A 19866-nucleotide genomic window follows, 5' to 3' on the forward strand; every position below is an offset into this window, starting at 1 on the left:
GAAGTGTGTCAACACTTTTGTCCCTCATTGTCTGAATGCAAAATTGTGCTACTGCACACAAGTTGAGCCGTGTATGACACTGATTTTAACTGAAATTAAAGGAATCTATGACATAATTATGTTATTGGTGGTGGGGGTGACATTGACTTATTCACGACCGAATTATAGGGCCAATTCGAATTAAGTGATGACGTTGTAAAAGGGCTGCGATATCCAGAATAAACGTCGATATGGTTTACATGCTAAAAACTGACGCTGAAACTCGCACACATGTACAACTTTTGATGAATTTCAAGGGTATGCGTACTGAAAATATTTTTAATAAAGTGAACATTTCTCGTTCTTCACTTTATCCGATTGTTAAGGCGCAAACAATCACGGGGAGGGTAAGGATTGACACGTAGTGGAGATAGTCACTGGCCAGTCACGGAAATATGGAACGTTAGTGAGGAGCCGCCGTCACTGCGTTCAATATCGAAACTACGGAAAAGTGAGGGTAAATTCATGGTCAATTCAATAAAAAACTAAGGACTGCGTAGCAAACATTGCAAGTGTACACGAAAACAATTACTTTCAATCCCACCTCGTAACACCCTGTGTGACATGATAACGCAACGTAAATAGCGTGACATGAGCGCATATGTCTGTGTATTTGGACTGCATTTCTCAAGCGAAACCCTGTGTTGTTGTCTATTGTCGGGAGAGAAAATGAAAAGAGAGCTTTGAAACGTGAACTGGTGATTGACTCTCAAAGAAAACGACAGCTCAAACTGAGAAAAACACTGCTTCCTTCGTGTTACAACGGTTAACCAAGTTTCGGCAAACGGAAAGTAACATAGTAAGTCTGTTATGACCTCTTAATGTCGATATGTATTCTCGTGGTTAACCGTTGAAACTCCTTATTTGCACCACATCGCTGGAATTTTTCTCGCCAAGAATACGTATTGCGCAGTACTTTCTACATAGCGGAATCTTCTTTTGCCTTTTGTGAGGAATTAGCGCATAAAAAAGGAAGATTTTCCAGAGCACGGCCGTCATCAATCACGTGTTATCCCGCTTTCCTTGTCATCAAGTGAACTTCTGGGCCAAAGTAATTGCTGTTTTGGAGATGATACAAACCGGTGTGTCTATCTTGAAAACAATTTCTTTGGTATTCTGTGATTTACGAGCTGGGAAATGAAATAGTTGTCCACCCAACACCAATAAAAAAAATGCCACTGAATAAATGGCAGGCGGTCATCTAAAATCATTACAAAAGTACATTCCTAACCTGGTCTAACCTGTTCGACGCCTACACACGCTAAAGGTTTGGATCTGCTAGATTTGAAAAGGTCTTCCAAAAAAAAAAAACATCTATTTATAGGGCATGGCACAAACGACTGGCTCATCATTTATGAGGTTCATAACCTGTATATTGTTCACGTCCTTTCACTAATGGCACAAGTCAATGTCAACAATACTGCATGTTGCAGTACTTCATTCGCTTAAGTTAACCATTTACCAGAACAATTTTCATTGTACCTTAGTGTTTCCATCCTTTTTCCACTATTGATAATACTTGTAAAAAAAATTACATCCGCAGCAGCGGCATTGATCACAACACAAATGATTTCCTCTCGACCCGACAGGGTATCAGGAACGCGCGCGGGAGTACAAGATTAAGTAATGACATACGCTTCGTACATTTTACTCTACGTATACTACAAATCAGGACCAAACTTTTCAAATTGTTGTTTATAAACAAACAATTTGGTCCATAGAGTAACATCATCGCACAAAAATTCAGCAGCGTCCAAAATCTAGCCGGAAAACACAGATACATATTTCAGACAATCAGGGACAAAAGTAGTTGACACACTTGTTTAAAACGGGTGCTTTTAACAAACATTTAATTCATTTATTATTTCATTCCTTTTAAACGCCGTAAATCCCCCGACCCCCCGAATCAATGTTGTCTGAAGTAAAAAAAAGACTTGAGGGTCCAAAATTCAACATTGATTTTGGGGGGAAGGGGTTGGGGTAGACAGGGGAAGGGGATAAGTATATCCACTATGGAAAAAGGGGCCATTTTTCGGAAGTGTGTCAACACTTTTGTCCCTCATTGTCTGAATGCAAAATTGTGCTACTGCACACAAGTTGAGCCGTGTATGACACTGATTTTAACTGAAATTAAAGGAATCTATGACATAATTATGTTATTGGTGGTGGGGGTGACATTGACTTATTCACGACCGAATTATAGGGCCAATTCGAATTAAGTGATGACGTTGTAAAAGGGCTGCGATATCCAGAATAAACGTCGATATGGTTTACATGCTAAAAACTGACGCTGAAACTCGCACACATGTACAACTTTTGATGAATTTCAAGGGTATGCGTACTGAAAATATTTTTAATAAAGTGAACATTTCTCGTTCTTCACTTTATCCGATTGTTAAGGCGCAAACAATCACGGGGAGGGTAAGGATTGACACGTAGTGGAGATAGTCACTGGCCAGTCACGGAAATATGGAACGTTAGTGAGGAGCCGCCGTCACTGCGTTCAATATCGAAACTACGGAAAAGTGAGGGTAAATTCATGGTCAATTCAATAAAAAACTAAGGACTGCGTAGCAAACATTGCAAGTGTACACGAAAACAATTACTTTCAATCCCACCTCGTAACACCCTGTGTGACATGATAACGCAACGTAAATAGCGTGACATGAGCGCATATGTCTGTGTATTTGGACTGCATTTCTCAAGCGAAACCCTGTGTTGTTGTCTATTGTCGGGAGAGAAAATGAAAAGAGAGCTTTGAAACGTGAACTGGTGATTGACTCTCAAAGAAAACGACAGCTCAAACTGAGAAAAACACTGCTTCCTTCGTGTTACAACGGTTAACCAAGTTTCGGCAAACGGAAAGTAACATAGTAAGTCTGTTATGACCTCTTAATGTCGATATGTATTCTCGTGGTTAACCGTTGAAACTCCTTATTTGCACCACATCGCTGGAATTTTTCTCGCCAAGAATACGTATTGCGCAGTACTTTCTACATAGCGGAATCTTCTTTTGCCTTTTGTGAGGAATTAGCGCATAAAAAAGGAAGATTTTCCAGAGCACGGCCGTCATCAATCACGTGTTATCCCGCTTTCCTTGTCATCAAGTGAACTTCTGGGCCAAAGTAATTGCTGTTTTGGAGATGATACAAACCGGTGTGTCTATCTTGAAAACAATTTCTTTGGTATTCTGTGATTTACGAGCTGGGAAATGAAATAGTTGTCCACCCAACACCAATAAAAAAAATGCCACTGAATAAATGGCAGGCGGTCATCTAAAATCATTACAAAAGTACATTCCTAACCTGGTCTAACCTGTTCGACGCCTACACACGCTAAAGGTTTGGATCTGCTAGATTTGAAAAGGTCTTCCAAAAAAAAAAAACATCTATTTATAGGGCATGGCACAAACGACTGGCTCATCATTTATGAGGTTCATAACCTGTATATTGTTCACGTCCTTTCACTAATGGCACAAGTCAATGTCAACAATACTGCATGTTGCAGTACTTCATTCGCTTAAGTTAACCATTTACCAGAACAATTTTCATTGTACCTTAGTGTTTCCATCCTTTTTCCACTATTGATAATACTTGTAAAAAAAATTACATCCGCAGCAGCGGCATTGATCACAACACAAATGATTTCCTCTCGACCCGACAGGGTATCAGGAACGCGCGCGGGAGTACAAGATTAAGTAATGACATACGCTTCGTACATTTTACTCTACGTATACTACAAATCAGGACCAAACTTTTCAAATTGTTGTTTATAAACAAACAATTTGGTCCATAGAGTAACATCATCGCACAAAAATTCAGCAGCGTCCAAAATCTAGCCGGAAAACACAGATACATATTTCAGACAATCAGGGACAAAAGTAGTTGACACACTTGTTTAAAACGGGTGCTTTTAACAAACATTTAATTCATTTATTATTTCATTCCTTTTAAACGCCGTAAATCCCCCGACCCCCCGAATCAATGTTGTCTGAAGTAAAAAAAAGACTTGAGGGTCCAAAATTCAACATTGATTTTGGGGGGAAGGGGTTGGGGTAGACAGGGGAAGGGGATAAGTATATCCACTATGGAAAAAGGGGCCATTTTTCGGAAGTGTGTCAACACTTTTGTCCCTCATTGTCTGAATGCAAAATTGTGCTACTGCACACAAGTTGAGCCGTGTATGACACTGATTTTAACTGAAATTAAAGGAATCTATGACATAATTATGTTATTGGTGGTGGGGGTGACATTGACTTATTCACGACCGAATTATAGGGCCAATTCGAATTAAGTGATGACGTTGTAAAAGGGCTGCGATATCCAGAATAAACGTCGATATGGTTTACATGCTAAAAACTGACGCTGAAACTCGCACACATGTACAACTTTTGATGAATTTCAAGGGTATGCGTACTGAAAATATTTTTAATAAAGTGAACATTTCTCGTTCTTCACTTTATCCGATTGTTAAGGCGCAAACAATCACGGGGAGGGTAAGGATTGACACGTAGTGGAGATAGTCACTGGCCAGTCACGGAAATATGGAACGTTAGTGAGGAGCCGCCGTCACTGCGTTCAATATCGAAACTACGGAAAAGTGAGGGTAAATTCATGGTCAATTCAATAAAAAACTAAGGACTGCGTAGCAAACATTGCAAGTGTACACGAAAACAATTACTTTCAATCCCACCTCGTAACACCCTGTGTGACATGATAACGCAACGTAAATAGCGTGACATGAGCGCATATGTCTGTGTATTTGGACTGCATTTCTCAAGCGAAACCCTGTGTTGTTGTCTATTGTCGGGAGAGAAAATGAAAAGAGAGCTTTGAAACGTGAACTGGTGATTGACTCTCAAAGAAAACGACAGCTCAAACTGAGAAAAACACTGCTTCCTTCGTGTTACAACGGTTAACCAAGTTTCGGCAAACGGAAAGTAACATAGTAAGTCTGTTATGACCTCTTAATGTCGATATGTATTCTCGTGGTTAACCGTTGAAACTCCTTATTTGCACCACATCGCTGGAATTTTTCTCGCCAAGAATACGTATTGCGCAGTACTTTCTACATAGCGGAATCTTCTTTTGCCTTTTGTGAGGAATTAGCGCATAAAAAAGGAAGATTTTCCAGAGCACGGCCGTCATCAATCACGTGTTATCCCGCTTTCCTTGTCATCAAGTGAACTTCTGGGCCAAAGTAATTGCTGTTTTGGAGATGATACAAACCGGTGTGTCTATCTTGAAAACAATTTCTTTGGTATTCTGTGATTTACGAGCTGGGAAATGAAATAGTTGTCCACCCAACACCAATAAAAAAAATGCCACTGAATAAATGGCAGGCGGTCATCTAAAATCATTACAAAAGTACATTCCTAACCTGGTCTAACCTGTTCGACGCCTACACACGCTAAAGGTTTGGATCTGCTAGATTTGAAAAGGTCTTCCAAAAAAAAAAAACATCTATTTATAGGGCATGGCACAAACGACTGGCTCATCATTTATGAGGTTCATAACCTGTATATTGTTCACGTCCTTTCACTAATGGCACAAGTCAATGTCAACAATACTGCATGTTGCAGTACTTCATTCGCTTAAGTTAACCATTTACCAGAACAATTTTCATTGTACCTTAGTGTTTCCATCCTTTTTCCACTATTGATAATACTTGTAAAAAAAATTACATCCGCAGCAGCGGCATTGATCACAACACAAATGATTTCCTCTCGACCCGACAGGGTATCAGGAACGCGCGCGGGAGTACAAGATTAAGTAATGACATACGCTTCGTACATTTTACTCTACGTATACTACAAATCAGGACCAAACTTTTCAAATTGTTGTTTATAAACAAACAATTTGGTCCATAGAGTAACATCATCGCACAAAAATTCAGCAGCGTCCAAAATCTAGCCGGAAAACACAGATACATATTTCAGACAATCAGGGACAAAAGTAGTTGACACACTTGTTTAAAACGGGTGCTTTTAACAAACATTTAATTCATTTATTATTTCATTCCTTTTAAACGCCGTAAATCCCCCGACCCCCCGAATCAATGTTGTCTGAAGTAAAAAAAAGACTTGAGGGTCCAAAATTCAACATTGATTTTGGGGGGAAGGGGTTGGGGTAGACAGGGGAAGGGGATAAGTATATCCACTATGGAAAAAGGGGCCATTTTTCGGAAGTGTGTCAACACTTTTGTCCCTCATTGTCTGAATGCAAAATTGTGCTACTGCACACAAGTTGAGCCGTGTATGACACTGATTTTAACTGAAATTAAAGGAATCTATGACATAATTATGTTATTGGTGGTGGGGGTGACATTGACTTATTCACGACCGAATTATAGGGCCAATTCGAATTAAGTGATGACGTTGTAAAAGGGCTGCGATATCCAGAATAAACGTCGATATGGTTTACATGCTAAAAACTGACGCTGAAACTCGCACACATGTACAACTTTTGATGAATTTCAAGGGTATGCGTACTGAAAATATTTTTAATAAAGTGAACATTTCTCGTTCTTCACTTTATCCGATTGTTAAGGCGCAAACAATCACGGGGAGGGTAAGGATTGACACGTAGTGGAGATAGTCACTGGCCAGTCACGGAAATATGGAACGTTAGTGAGGAGCCGCCGTCACTGCGTTCAATATCGAAACTACGGAAAAGTGAGGGTAAATTCATGGTCAATTCAATAAAAAACTAAGGACTGCGTAGCAAACATTGCAAGTGTACACGAAAACAATTACTTTCAATCCCACCTCGTAACACCCTGTGTGACATGATAACGCAACGTAAATAGCGTGACATGAGCGCATATGTCTGTGTATTTGGACTGCATTTCTCAAGCGAAACCCTGTGTTGTTGTCTATTGTCGGGAGAGAAAATGAAAAGAGAGCTTTGAAACGTGAACTGGTGATTGACTCTCAAAGAAAACGACAGCTCAAACTGAGAAAAACACTGCTTCCTTCGTGTTACAACGGTTAACCAAGTTTCGGCAAACGGAAAGTAACATAGTAAGTCTGTTATGACCTCTTAATGTCGATATGTATTCTCGTGGTTAACCGTTGAAACTCCTTATTTGCACCACATCGCTGGAATTTTTCTCGCCAAGAATACGTATTGCGCAGTACTTTCTACATAGCGGAATCTTCTTTTGCCTTTTGTGAGGAATTAGCGCATAAAAAAGGAAGATTTTCCAGAGCACGGCCGTCATCAATCACGTGTTATCCCGCTTTCCTTGTCATCAAGTGAACTTCTGGGCCAAAGTAATTGCTGTTTTGGAGATGATACAAACCGGTGTGTCTATCTTGAAAACAATTTCTTTGGTATTCTGTGATTTACGAGCTGGGAAATGAAATAGTTGTCCACCCAACACCAATAAAAAAAATGCCACTGAATAAATGGCAGGCGGTCATCTAAAATCATTACAAAAGTACATTCCTAACCTGGTCTAACCTGTTCGACGCCTACACACGCTAAAGGTTTGGATCTGCTAGATTTGAAAAGGTCTTCCAAAAAAAAAAAACATCTATTTATAGGGCATGGCACAAACGACTGGCTCATCATTTATGAGGTTCATAACCTGTATATTGTTCACGTCCTTTCACTAATGGCACAAGTCAATGTCAACAATACTGCATGTTGCAGTACTTCATTCGCTTAAGTTAACCATTTACCAGAACAATTTTCATTGTACCTTAGTGTTTCCATCCTTTTTCCACTATTGATAATACTTGTAAAAAAAATTACATCCGCAGCAGCGGCATTGATCACAACACAAATGATTTCCTCTCGACCCGACAGGGTATCAGGAACGCGCGCGGGAGTACAAGATTAAGTAATGACATACGCTTCGTACATTTTACTCTACGTATACTACAAATCAGGACCAAACTTTTCAAATTGTTGTTTATAAACAAACAATTTGGTCCATAGAGTAACATCATCGCACAAAAATTCAGCAGCGTCCAAAATCTAGCCGGAAAACACAGATACATATTTCAGACAATCAGGGACAAAAGTAGTTGACACACTTGTTTAAAACGGGTGCTTTTAACAAACATTTAATTCATTTATTATTTCATTCCTTTTAAACGCCGTAAATCCCCCGACCCCCCGAATCAATGTTGTCTGAAGTAAAAAAAAGACTTGAGGGTCCAAAATTCAACATTGATTTTGGGGGGAAGGGGTTGGGGTAGACAGGGGAAGGGGATAAGTATATCCACTATGGAAAAAGGGGCCATTTTTCGGAAGTGTGTCAACACTTTTGTCCCTCATTGTCTGAATGCAAAATTGTGCTACTGCACACAAGTTGAGCCGTGTATGACACTGATTTTAACTGAAATTAAAGGAATCTATGACATAATTATGTTATTGGTGGTGGGGGTGACATTGACTTATTCACGACCGAATTATAGGGCCAATTCGAATTAAGTGATGACGTTGTAAAAGGGCTGCGATATCCAGAATAAACGTCGATATGGTTTACATGCTAAAAACTGACGCTGAAACTCGCACACATGTACAACTTTTGATGAATTTCAAGGGTATGCGTACTGAAAATATTTTTAATAAAGTGAACATTTCTCGTTCTTCACTTTATCCGATTGTTAAGGCGCAAACAATCACGGGGAGGGTAAGGATTGACACGTAGTGGAGATAGTCACTGGCCAGTCACGGAAATATGGAACGTTAGTGAGGAGCCGCCGTCACTGCGTTCAATATCGAAACTACGGAAAAGTGAGGGTAAACTCATGGTCAATTCAATAAAAAACTAAGGACTGCGTAGCAAACATTGCAAGTGTACACGAAAACAATTACTTTCAATCCCACCTCGTAACACCCTGTGTGACATGATAACGCAACGTAAATAGCGTGACATGAGCGCATATGTCTGTGTATTTGGACTGCATTTCTCAAGCGAAACCCTGTGTTGTTGTCTATTGTCGGGAGAGAAAATGAAAAGAGAGCTTTGAAACGTGAACTGGTGATTGACTCTCAAAGAAAACGACAGCTCAAACTGAGAAAAACACTGCTTCCTTCGTGTTACAACGGTTAACCAAGTTTCGGCAAACGGAAAGTAACATAGTAAGTCTGTTATGACCTCTTAATGTCGATATGTATTCTCGTGGTTAACCGTTGAAACTCCTTATTTGCACCACATCGCTGGAATTTTTCTCGCCAAGAATACGTATTGCGCAGTACTTTCTACATAGCGGAATCTTCTTTTGCCTTTTGTGAGGAATTAGCGCATAAAAAAGGAAGATTTTCCAGAGCACGGCCGTCATCAATCACGTGTTATCCCGCTTTCCTTGTCATCAAGTGAACTTCTGGGCCAAAGTAATTGCTGTTTTGGAGATGATACAAACCGGTGTGTCTATCTTGAAAACAATTTCTTTGGTATTCTGTGATTTACGAGCTGGGAAATGAAATAGTTGTCCACCCAACACCAATAAAAAAAATGCCACTGAATAAATGGCAGGCGGTCATCTAAAATCATTACAAAAGTACATTCCTAACCTGGTCTAACCTGTTCGACGCCTACACACGCTAAAGGTTTGGATCTGCTAGATTTGAAAAGGTCTTCCAAAAAAAAAAAACATCTATTTATAGGGCATGGCACAAACGACTGGCTCATCATTTATGAGGTTCATAACCTGTATATTGTTCACGTCCTTTCACTAATGGCACAAGTCAATGTCAACAATACTGCATGTTGCAGTACTTCATTCGCTTAAGTTAACCATTTACCAGAACAATTTTCATTGTACCTTAGTGTTTCCATCCTTTTTCCACTATTGATAATACTTGTAAAAAAAATTACATCCGCAGCAGCGGCATTGATCACAACACAAATGATTTCCTCTCGACCCGACAGGGTATCAGGAACGCGCGCGGGAGTACAAGATTAAGTAATGACATACGCTTCGTACATTTTACTCTACGTATACTACAAATCAGGACCAAACTTTTCAAATTGTTGTTTATAAACAAACAATTTGGTCCATAGAGTAACATCATCGCACAAAAATTCAGCAGCGTCCAAAATCTAGCCGGAAAACACAGATACATATTTCAGACAATCAGGGACAAAAGTAGTTGACACACTTGTTTAAAACGGGTGCTTTTAACAAACATTTAATTCATTTATTATTTCATTCCTTTTAAACGCCGTAAATCCCCCGACCCCCCGAATCAATGTTGTCTGAAGTAAAAAAAAGACTTGAGGGTCCAAAATTCAACATTGATTTTGGGGGGAAGGGGTTGGGGTAGACAGGGGAAGGGGATAAGTATATCCACTATGGAAAAAGGGGCCATTTTTCGGAAGTGTGTCAACACTTTTGTCCCTCATTGTCTGAATGCAAAATTGTGCTACTGCACACAAGTTGAGCCGTGTATGACACTGATTTTAACTGAAATTAAAGGAATCTATGACATAATTATGTTATTGGTGGTGGGGGTGACATTGACTTATTCACGACCGAATTATAGGGCCAATTCGAATTAAGTGATGACGTTGTAAAAGGGCTGCGATATCCAGAATAAACGTCGATATGGTTTACATGCTAAAAACTGACGCTGAAACTCGCACACATGTACAACTTTTGATGAATTTCAAGGGTATGCGTACTGAAAATATTTTTAATAAAGTGAACATTTCTCGTTCTTCACTTTATCCGATTGTTAAGGCGCAAACAATCACGGGGAGGGTAAGGATTGACACGTAGTGGAGATAGTCACTGGCCAGTCACGGAAATATGGAACGTTAGTGAGGAGCCGCCGTCACTGCGTTCAATATCGAAACTACGGAAAAGTGAGGGTAAACTCATGGTCAATTCAATAAAAAACTAAGGACTGCGTAGCAAACATTGCAAGTGTACACGAAAACAATTACTTTCAATCCCACCTCGTAACACCCTGTGTGACATGATAACGCAACGTAAATAGCGTGACATGAGCGCATATGTCTGTGTATTTGGACTGCATTTCTCAAGCGAAACCCTGTGTTGTTGTCTATTGTCGGGAGAGAAAATGAAAAGAGAGCTTTGAAACGTGAACTGGTGATTGACTCTCAAAGAAAACGACAGCTCAAACTGAGAAAAACACTGCTTCCTTCGTGTTACAACGGTTAACCAAGTTTCGGCAAACGGAAAGTAACATAGTAAGTCTGTTATGACCTCTTAATGTCGATATGTATTCTCGTGGTTAACCGTTGAAACTCCTTATTTGCACCACATCGCTGGAATTTTTCTCGCCAAGAATACGTATTGCGCAGTACTTTCTACATAGCGGAATCTTCTTTTGCCTTTTGTGAGGAATTAGCGCATAAAAAAGGAAGATTTTCCAGAGCACGGCCGTCATCAATCACGTGTTATCCCGCTTTCCTTGTCATCAAGTGAACTTCTGGGCCAAAGTAATTGCTGTTTTGGAGATGATACAAACCGGTGTGTCTATCTTGAAAACAATTTCTTTGGTATTCTGTGATTTACGAGCTGGGAAATGAAATAGTTGTCCACCCAACACCAATAAAAAAAATGCCACTGAATAAATGGCAGGCGGTCATCTAAAATCATTACAAAAGTACATTCCTAACCTGGTCTAACCTGTTCGACGCCTACACACGCTAAAGGTTTGGATCTGCTAGATTTGAAAAGGTCTTCCAAAAAAAAAAAACATCTATTTATAGGGCATGGCACAAACGACTGGCTCATCATTTATGAGGTTCATAACCTGTATATTGTTCACGTCCTTTCACTAATGGCACAAGTCAATGTCAACAATACTGCATGTTGCAGTACTTCATTCGCTTAAGTTAACCATTTACCAGAACAATTTTCATTGTACCTTAGTGTTTCCATCCTTTTTCCACTATTGATAATACTTGTAAAAAAAATTACATCCGCAGCAGCGGCATTGATCACAACACAAATGATTTCCTCTCGACCCGACAGGGTATCAGGAACGCGCGCGGGAGTACAAGATTAAGTAATGACATACGCTTCGTACATTTTACTCTACGTATACTACAAATCAGGACCAAACTTTTCAAATTGTTGTTTATAAACAAACAATTTGGTCCATAGAGTAACATCATCGCACAAAAATTCAGCAGCGTCCAAAATCTAGCCGGAAAACACAGATACATATTTCAGACAATCAGGGACAAAAGTAGTTGACACACTTGTTTAAAACGGGTGCTTTTAACAAACATTTAATTCATTTATTATTTCATTCCTTTTAAACGCCGTAAATCCCCCGACCCCCCGAATCAATGTTGTCTGAAGTAAAAAAAAGACTTGAGGGTCCAAAATTCAACATTGATTTTGGGGGGAAGGGGTTGGGGTAGACAGGGGAAGGGGATAAGTATATCCACTATGGAAAAAGGGGCCATTTTTCGGAAGTGTGTCAACACTTTTGTCCCTCATTGTCTGAATGCAAAATTGTGCTACTGCACACAAGTTGAGCCGTGTATGACACTGATTTTAACTGAAATTAAAGGAATCTATGACATAATTATGTTATTGGTGGTGGGGGTGACATTGACTTATTCACGACCGAATTATAGGGCCAATTCGAATTAAGTGATGACGTTGTAAAAGGGCTGCGATATCCAGAATAAACGTCGATATGGTTTACATGCTAAAAACTGACGCTGAAACTCGCACACATGTACAACTTTTGATGAATTTCAAGGGTATGCGTACTGAAAATATTTTTAATAAAGTGAACATTTCTCGTTCTTCACTTTATCCGATTGTTAAGGCGCAAACAATCACGGGGAGGGTAAGGATTGACACGTAGTGGAGATAGTCACTGGCCAGTCACGGAAATATGGAACGTTAGTGAGGAGCCGCCGTCACTGCGTTCAATATCGAAACTACGGAAAAGTGAGGGTAAACTCATGGTCAATTCAATAAAAAACTAAGGACTGCGTAGCAAACATTGCAAGTGTACACGAAAACAATTACTTTCAATCCCACCTCGTAACACCCTGTGTGACATGATAACGCAACGTAAATAGCGTGACATGAGCGCATATGTCTGTGTATTTGGACTGCATTTCTCAAGCGAAACCCTGTGTTGTTGTCTATTGTCGGGAGAGAAAATGAAAAGAGAGCTTTGAAACGTGAACTGGTGATTGACTCTCAAAGAAAACGACAGCTCAAACTGAGAAAAACACTGCTTCCTTCGTGTTACAACGGTTAACCAAGTTTCGGCAAACGGAAAGTAACATAGTAAGTCTGTTATGACCTCTTAATGTCGATATGTATTCTCGTGGTTAACCGTTGAAACTCCTTATTTGCACCACATCGCTGGAATTTTTCTCGCCAAGAATACGTATTGCGCAGTACTTTCTACATAGCGGAATCTTCTTTTGCCTTTTGTGAGGAATTAGCGCATAAAAAAGGAAGATTTTCCAGAGCACGGCCGTCATCAATCACGTGTTATCCCGCTTTCCTTGTCATCAAGTGAACTTCTGGGCCAAAGTAATTGCTGTTTTGGAGATGATACAAACCGGTGTGTCTATCTTGAAAACAATTTCTTTGGTATTCTGTGATTTACGAGCTGGGAAATGAAATAGTTGTCCACCCAACACCAATAAAAAAAATGCCACTGAATAAATGGCAGGCGGTCATCTAAAATCATTACAAAAGTACATTCCTAACCTGGTCTAACCTGTTCGACGCCTACACACGCTAAAGGTTTGGATCTGCTAGATTTGAAAAGGTCTTCCAAAAAAAAAAAACATCTATTTATAGGGCATGGCACAAACGACTGGCTCATCATTTATGAGGTTCATAACCTGTATATTGTTCACGTCCTTTCACTAATGGCACAAGTCAATGTCAACAATACTGCATGTTGCAGTACTTCATTCGCTTAAGTTAACCATTTACCAGAACAATTTTCATTGTACCTTAGTGTTTCCATCCTTTTTCCACTATTGATAATACTTGTAAAAAAAATTACATCCGCAGCAGCGGCATTGATCACAACACAAATGATTTCCTCTCGACCCGACAGGGTATCAGGAACGCGCGCGGGAGTACAAGATTAAGTAATGACATACGCTTCGTACATTTTACTCTACGTATACTACAAATCAGGACCAAACTTTTCAAATTGTTGTTTATAAACAAACAATTTGGTCCATAGAGTAACATCATCGCACAAAAATTCAGCAGCGTCCAAAATCTAGCCGGAAAACACAGATACATATTTCAGACAATCAGGGACAAAAGTAGTTGACACACTTGTTTAAAACGGGTGCTTTTAACAAACATTTAATTCATTTATTATTTCATTCCTTTTAAACGCCGTAAATCCCCCGACCCCCCGAATCAATGTTGTCTGAAGTAAAAAAAAGACTTGAGGGTCCAAAATTCAACATTGATTTTGGGGGGAAGGGGTTGGGGTAGACAGGGGAAGGGGATAAGTATATCCACTATGGAAAAAGGGGCCATTTTTCGGAAGTGTGTCAACACTTTTGTCCCTCATTGTCTGAATGCAAAATTGTGCTACTGCACACAAGTTGAGCCGTGTATGACACTGATTTTAACTGAAATTAAAGGAATCTATGACATAATTATGTTATTGGTGGTGGGGGTGACATTGACTTATTCACGACCGAATTATAGGGCCAATTCGAATTAAGTGATGACGTTGTAAAAGGGCTGCGATATCCAGAATAAACGTCGATATGGTTTACATGCTAAAAACTGACGCTGAAACTCGCACACATGTACAACTTTTGATGAATTTCAAGGGTATGCGTACTGAAAATATTTTTAATAAAGTGAACATTTCTCGTTCTTCACTTTATCCGATTGTTAAGGCGCAAACAATCACGGGGAGGGTAAGGATTGACACGTAGTGGAGATAGTCACTGGCCAGTCACGGAAATATGGAACGTTAGTGAGGAGCCGCCGTCACTGCGTTCAATATCGAAACTACGGAAAAGTGAGGGTAAACTCATGGTCAATTCAATAAAAAACTAAGGACTGCGTAGCAAACATTGCAAGTGTACACGAAAACAATTACTTTCAATCCCACCTCGTAACACCCTGTGTGACATGATAACGCAACGTAAATAGCGTGACATGAGCGCATATGTCTGTGTATTTGGACTGCATTTCTCAAGCGAAACCCTGTGTTGTTGTCTATTGTCGGGAGAGAAAATGAAAAGAGAGCTTTGAAACGTGAACTGGTGATTGACTCTCAAAGAAAACGACAGCTCAAACTGAGAAAAACACTGCTTCCTTCGTGTTACAACGGTTAACCAAGTTTCGGCAAACGGAAAGTAACATAGTAAGTCTGTTATGACCTCTTAATGTCGATATGTATTCTCGTGGTTAACCGTTGAAACTCCTTATTTGCACCACATCGCTGGAATTTTTCTCGCCAAGAATACGTATTGCGCAGTACTTTCTACATAGCGGAATCTTCTTTTGCCTTTTGTGAGGAATTAGCGCATAAAAAAGGAAGATTTTCCAGAGCACGGCCGTCATCAATCACGTGTTATCCCGCTTTCCTTGTCATCAAGTGAACTTCTGGGCCAAAGTAATTGCTGTTTTGGAGATGATACAAACCGGTGTGTCTATCTTGAAAACAATTTCTTTGGTATTCTGTGATTTACGAGCTGGGAAATGAAATAGTTGTCCACCCAACACCAATAAAAAAAATGCCACTGAATAAATGGCAGGCGGTCATCTAAAATCATTACAAAAGTACATTCCTAACCTGGTCTAACCTGTTCGACGCCTACACACGCTAAAGGTTTGGATCTGCTAGATTTGAAAAGGTCTTCCAAAAAAAAAAAACATCTATTTATAGGGCATGGCACAAACGACTGGCTCATCATTTATGAGGTTCATAACCTGTATATTGTTCACGTCCTTTCACTAATGGCACAAGTCAATGTCAACAATACTGCATGTTGCAGTACTTCATTCGCTTAAGTTAACCATTTACCAGAACAATTTTCATTGTACCTTAGTGTTTCCATCCTTTTTCCACTATTGATAATACTTGTAAAAAAAATTACATCCGCAGCAGCGGCATTGATCACAACACAAATGATTTCCTCTCGACCCGACAGGGTATCAGGAACGCGCGCGGGAGTACAAGATTAAGTAATGACATACGCTTCGTACATTTTACTCTACGTATACTACAAATCAGGACCAAACTTTTCAAATTGTTGTTTATAAACAAACAATTTGGTCCATAGAGTAACATCATCGCACAAAAATTCAGCAGCGTCCAAAATCTAGCCGGAAAACACAGATACATATTTCAGACAATCAGGGACAAAAGTAGTTGACACACTTGTTTAAAACGGGTGCTTTTAACAAACATTTAATTCATTTATTATTTCATTCCTTTTAAACGCCGTAAATCCCCCGACCCCCCGAATCAATGTTGTCTGAAGTAAAAAAAAGACTTGAGGGTCCAAAATTCAACATTGATTTTGGGGGGAAGGGGTTGGGGTAGACAGGGGAAGGGGATAAGTATATCCACTATGGAAAAAGGGGCCATTTTTCGGAAGTGTGTCAACACTTTTGTCCCTCATTGTAGAAAGTGTGACATTTTACATTGGCTTCCATGTGGTGCAGACGGCGGACGTACAGTCACGTGATTACCAAAATGGATAGCTATGCGCACGTGTAGATCTCTGCTAAAACTATCCCGTGGTAAAACATTTGTGGGACGTTTTGTGTTTGTCGATTCACCTTAACGCAGGGCTAACGTTCAACGTGCAGCCTTCCAATCTCTTTTACACTTGCTTATTTACCTTATGATTAAACCCAGTTGTATTTCCCTCTCCCAACCTGATAAAGGACCACAGTTTCTGTAGAAAAGGAAGTCTTTTTTTCCTAAGGTATTAATGATCAACCATACGAAATGGCCTATGTTAGAATTATTGATGACTCGGCTCTGTACCCTCTAAAGGTTGTTGCCCCTTAAACGCAATCTGTTCCACAATCTGTATGTCTCTGTGTGTAGTAAGGGAGGTAAGAGATTTACCGATGTCAATTTTATAGAGTGGTTTTCGTTTGAGTGTCGTAAAACCAAAACCAAAGTAATTACTCTGGCCAATCACATAGGACACAGACAATACATTGAACCAATCAAAACTCGAAGTAATTACATGTGGCTGACGCAAAGCGCGGGAAAATGCATGCGAGCGCGTCACAATTGGCTTTGGTTTTATTTCTGATTGGATGAAAAGGTGGAATGAAAACCGCTCTATGCAGTATAATGAACTGTTTAATACTCCATTATGACATTACAGAATTCGACTCGCCGCAGCAGATGCTAGAGGCCAGTTGGAATTTTTTAAAGCTACAAAATGGACCGGAAGAAACATTCGGCAACGAATTAAGTCAAACTCGATGTTGTACGTCGTCCCCTCGGTAAGTTAACCTGTGATTTACCGTCGGTTGCATCTAAGCGTGGACACGAGACAAAAAAACATGTTCTAATAGGGTGTCAGAAATGACGTGTTTTGCCGCCAAACATTTGAGGTTTGACAGCCGTTAAAGCAAACTGTCACGCCAAAGGTGAGTTGTTTATATGTTTTTGATCAGCAAGTTCTGCTCATATTGCATTTTTCTCAACTTTCAGTCATATTTGTCGCTCAGAAACAGCACACTTGCCTCCAGAAATTATTCTTAACGTCTAAAAATTCTTGCAAACAATATTTTGATGAGCGAAAACAAATCAAGTCGACAAAAGCCGCCTACTCCAAACTTCAACTGTTTGGCGGCAAAACATGTCATGTTTGGACCCAATCAGTAGAACATGGTTTTTCCTCACGTGTACACGCTTACATGCAACCGACAGTAGTTCTGCTTGCAATCTCTCGACTTCGAGGTCTAGAAGGTAGAGCAGGGAACGGAAACTTCACTTCCTCCTCAACGCTTGAATCTCTGAGTAAAGAGCTCGCATGTTACCTAGAAACACGCAACAACGGCGACCGAGTGTCGTCGTTAAAGTACACAACGAGTACACACTTTTCAAGTGCCGAACCTTATTCGTTAAGTTATTATAACGTATTTTGCAAGCAGTTTAACCGAAATGGACATTCTTCTCCTTTTAAATTTAGTTAGGCTAGAATTAAGATCGGCGTTTGAATCAATTCAGCCGGTCTGTGTCAATAAATAATTTGAGTCGGCCCTACTTCGGCTCATGTATCGATCGGCGTTACTGACAGTGTCACGTTAAGTTTCATTAAAATTAAAACGACGTTTCACTTTTTTCCGAGAAACTCAGTGTTTCCCTAGCCGGAGCGAAAGGAAACAAACTTAAAGGCGCTTTGTCAAGAAGGTTTTTTTTTTTTTTGGTCAATTCTGTGCTAAAGTCATTACTTCGCGCATAATCCTGATTGTTATGACGAATTTATCAAACAAATTTCATCGGGGAGCACTTACCATAATCATTTTTGAATATTATACGTTCCTGAGAAACTGCCCACCTACCCATCCCTTAAGCCAACGTAAACACTTACTTCTCACTTAGGGCAAAATGTTGGCTGAGGGGAGGGGTAGCAGGGCATTTTCCCAGAAACATACGGTGATGCTAATTTTTTTGGTGATTTTCGCAGGCATAATATTAAAACTTGAAAAAGTTGGCCCATCTTTTTCAAGTTTCAATCCATGTCCATCCTTGTCATCCGTTGCAACAGGCGACTAGAAACATTTTCAAGGCCTATATATAGTCTTAAATAAAAAAAAAACTGGACCATTATTTTGGGAATTCAGTTGATACGAAGACATGTTTTAGCTTTTCGAAAAGGTAGCAAATACTGCGACGTAGCCCCAGCCTTGGACTGGTTTCTCTATTCGTGATAATCACTAATGAATCTCCCTTTTTTTCCCTTTCAATCAAAGTAATCAAAACAACACAAGCGGCAGAGGAAACACAGAAGAGAGTGGACCTGTTCTGTCACTGGACAATTAACGCTGATGCGTTTTATTCAAGAACAGAGAGAGAAATTGCCTCATCCATTTATGTTGGGTGTACTTTGCTGCTCTTTTTTTATATATGTCATTTTCGTCGAGACATTTTCAATCTAATTGCTGTAAATATTAAAAAGTTTTTAATCCTCAAATAAAAAGTTGGTGATTACCTATGTCTTGTTTCTCTTCGTGATTGACGAGTTTTACGCCCTTGATAACGATTTGTCATATCTGTTACACTATGAGCAAAATTTTTAAAGTTAAAATCCGAGTAAAATAAAGTGAAAACTAATAAAAGCTTTCGACCCCAACTGAATCTACACAAGTCTATATCTGTTACAGATGGCCCGAAACTCTTGTTCGGAGGGAAATGACGCCGACGGTGACGGCAACGAAGACATTACTTTTAAAATGAAATCTTTGTCGCGTTTATTTTCATCCGCTGAAAATGTCAAAAGTATGCGAATTTCCATGGAGTTGAGTTAATGGAGACCGTACTCAAGTTTAGAAAGATAAAGTAAAATTCGTCCTCACTTGCTTACGTTCATTTCAGTAATCCATAAAACGTGAAATTAAGCATTTTTACGACGTAGTCGTGTAGTGACGGCAAAGAAATGCAAAGTTGTTATTTTGCAAATTAAACATTGTTACATTTTTGCTGTTCTCGTTGCCGTCGCCGTCATCGTTGCTAAAGTTCCCAATTTCGGCTCCACTACGCAGTACAACATGAATCGAAAAACCATACAGGTTTATTTTGGCTGTTTCGGCCGAGCACCGAGAGATATAAACATAGGCACGTTTAACGTGCTTGAGCTATTTTCAATGCTTCAGCGTATTCGTATCAACAATCTACCGTT

At 39.7% G+C, this 19866-nt stretch overlaps 1 protein-coding gene across 1 annotated transcript in view; it reads left to right on the forward strand.

Moving 5' to 3' along the window:
- The window catches only part of LOC140921552 (uncharacterized), a 27611-nt gene extending 8427 nt beyond the window's left edge, over positions 1–19184 (forward strand). The window contains exons 10-11 of the mRNA XM_073371555.1: positions 17344–17464; positions 18941–19184. Coding sequence (XP_073227656.1) covers positions 17344–17464; positions 18941–18943 — 124 coding nt within the window. The 3' untranslated portion in view covers positions 18944–19184. The remainder of the gene's footprint in view (positions 1–17343; positions 17465–18940) is intronic.
- The last annotated feature ends 682 nt before the right edge of the window (positions 19185–19866 follow it).

This window comes from Porites lutea, chromosome 12 (genome assembly GCF_958299795.1).
Source record: "Porites lutea chromosome 12, jaPorLute2.1, whole genome shotgun sequence".
NCBI lineage: Eukaryota > Metazoa > Cnidaria > Anthozoa > Scleractinia > Poritidae > Porites > Porites lutea.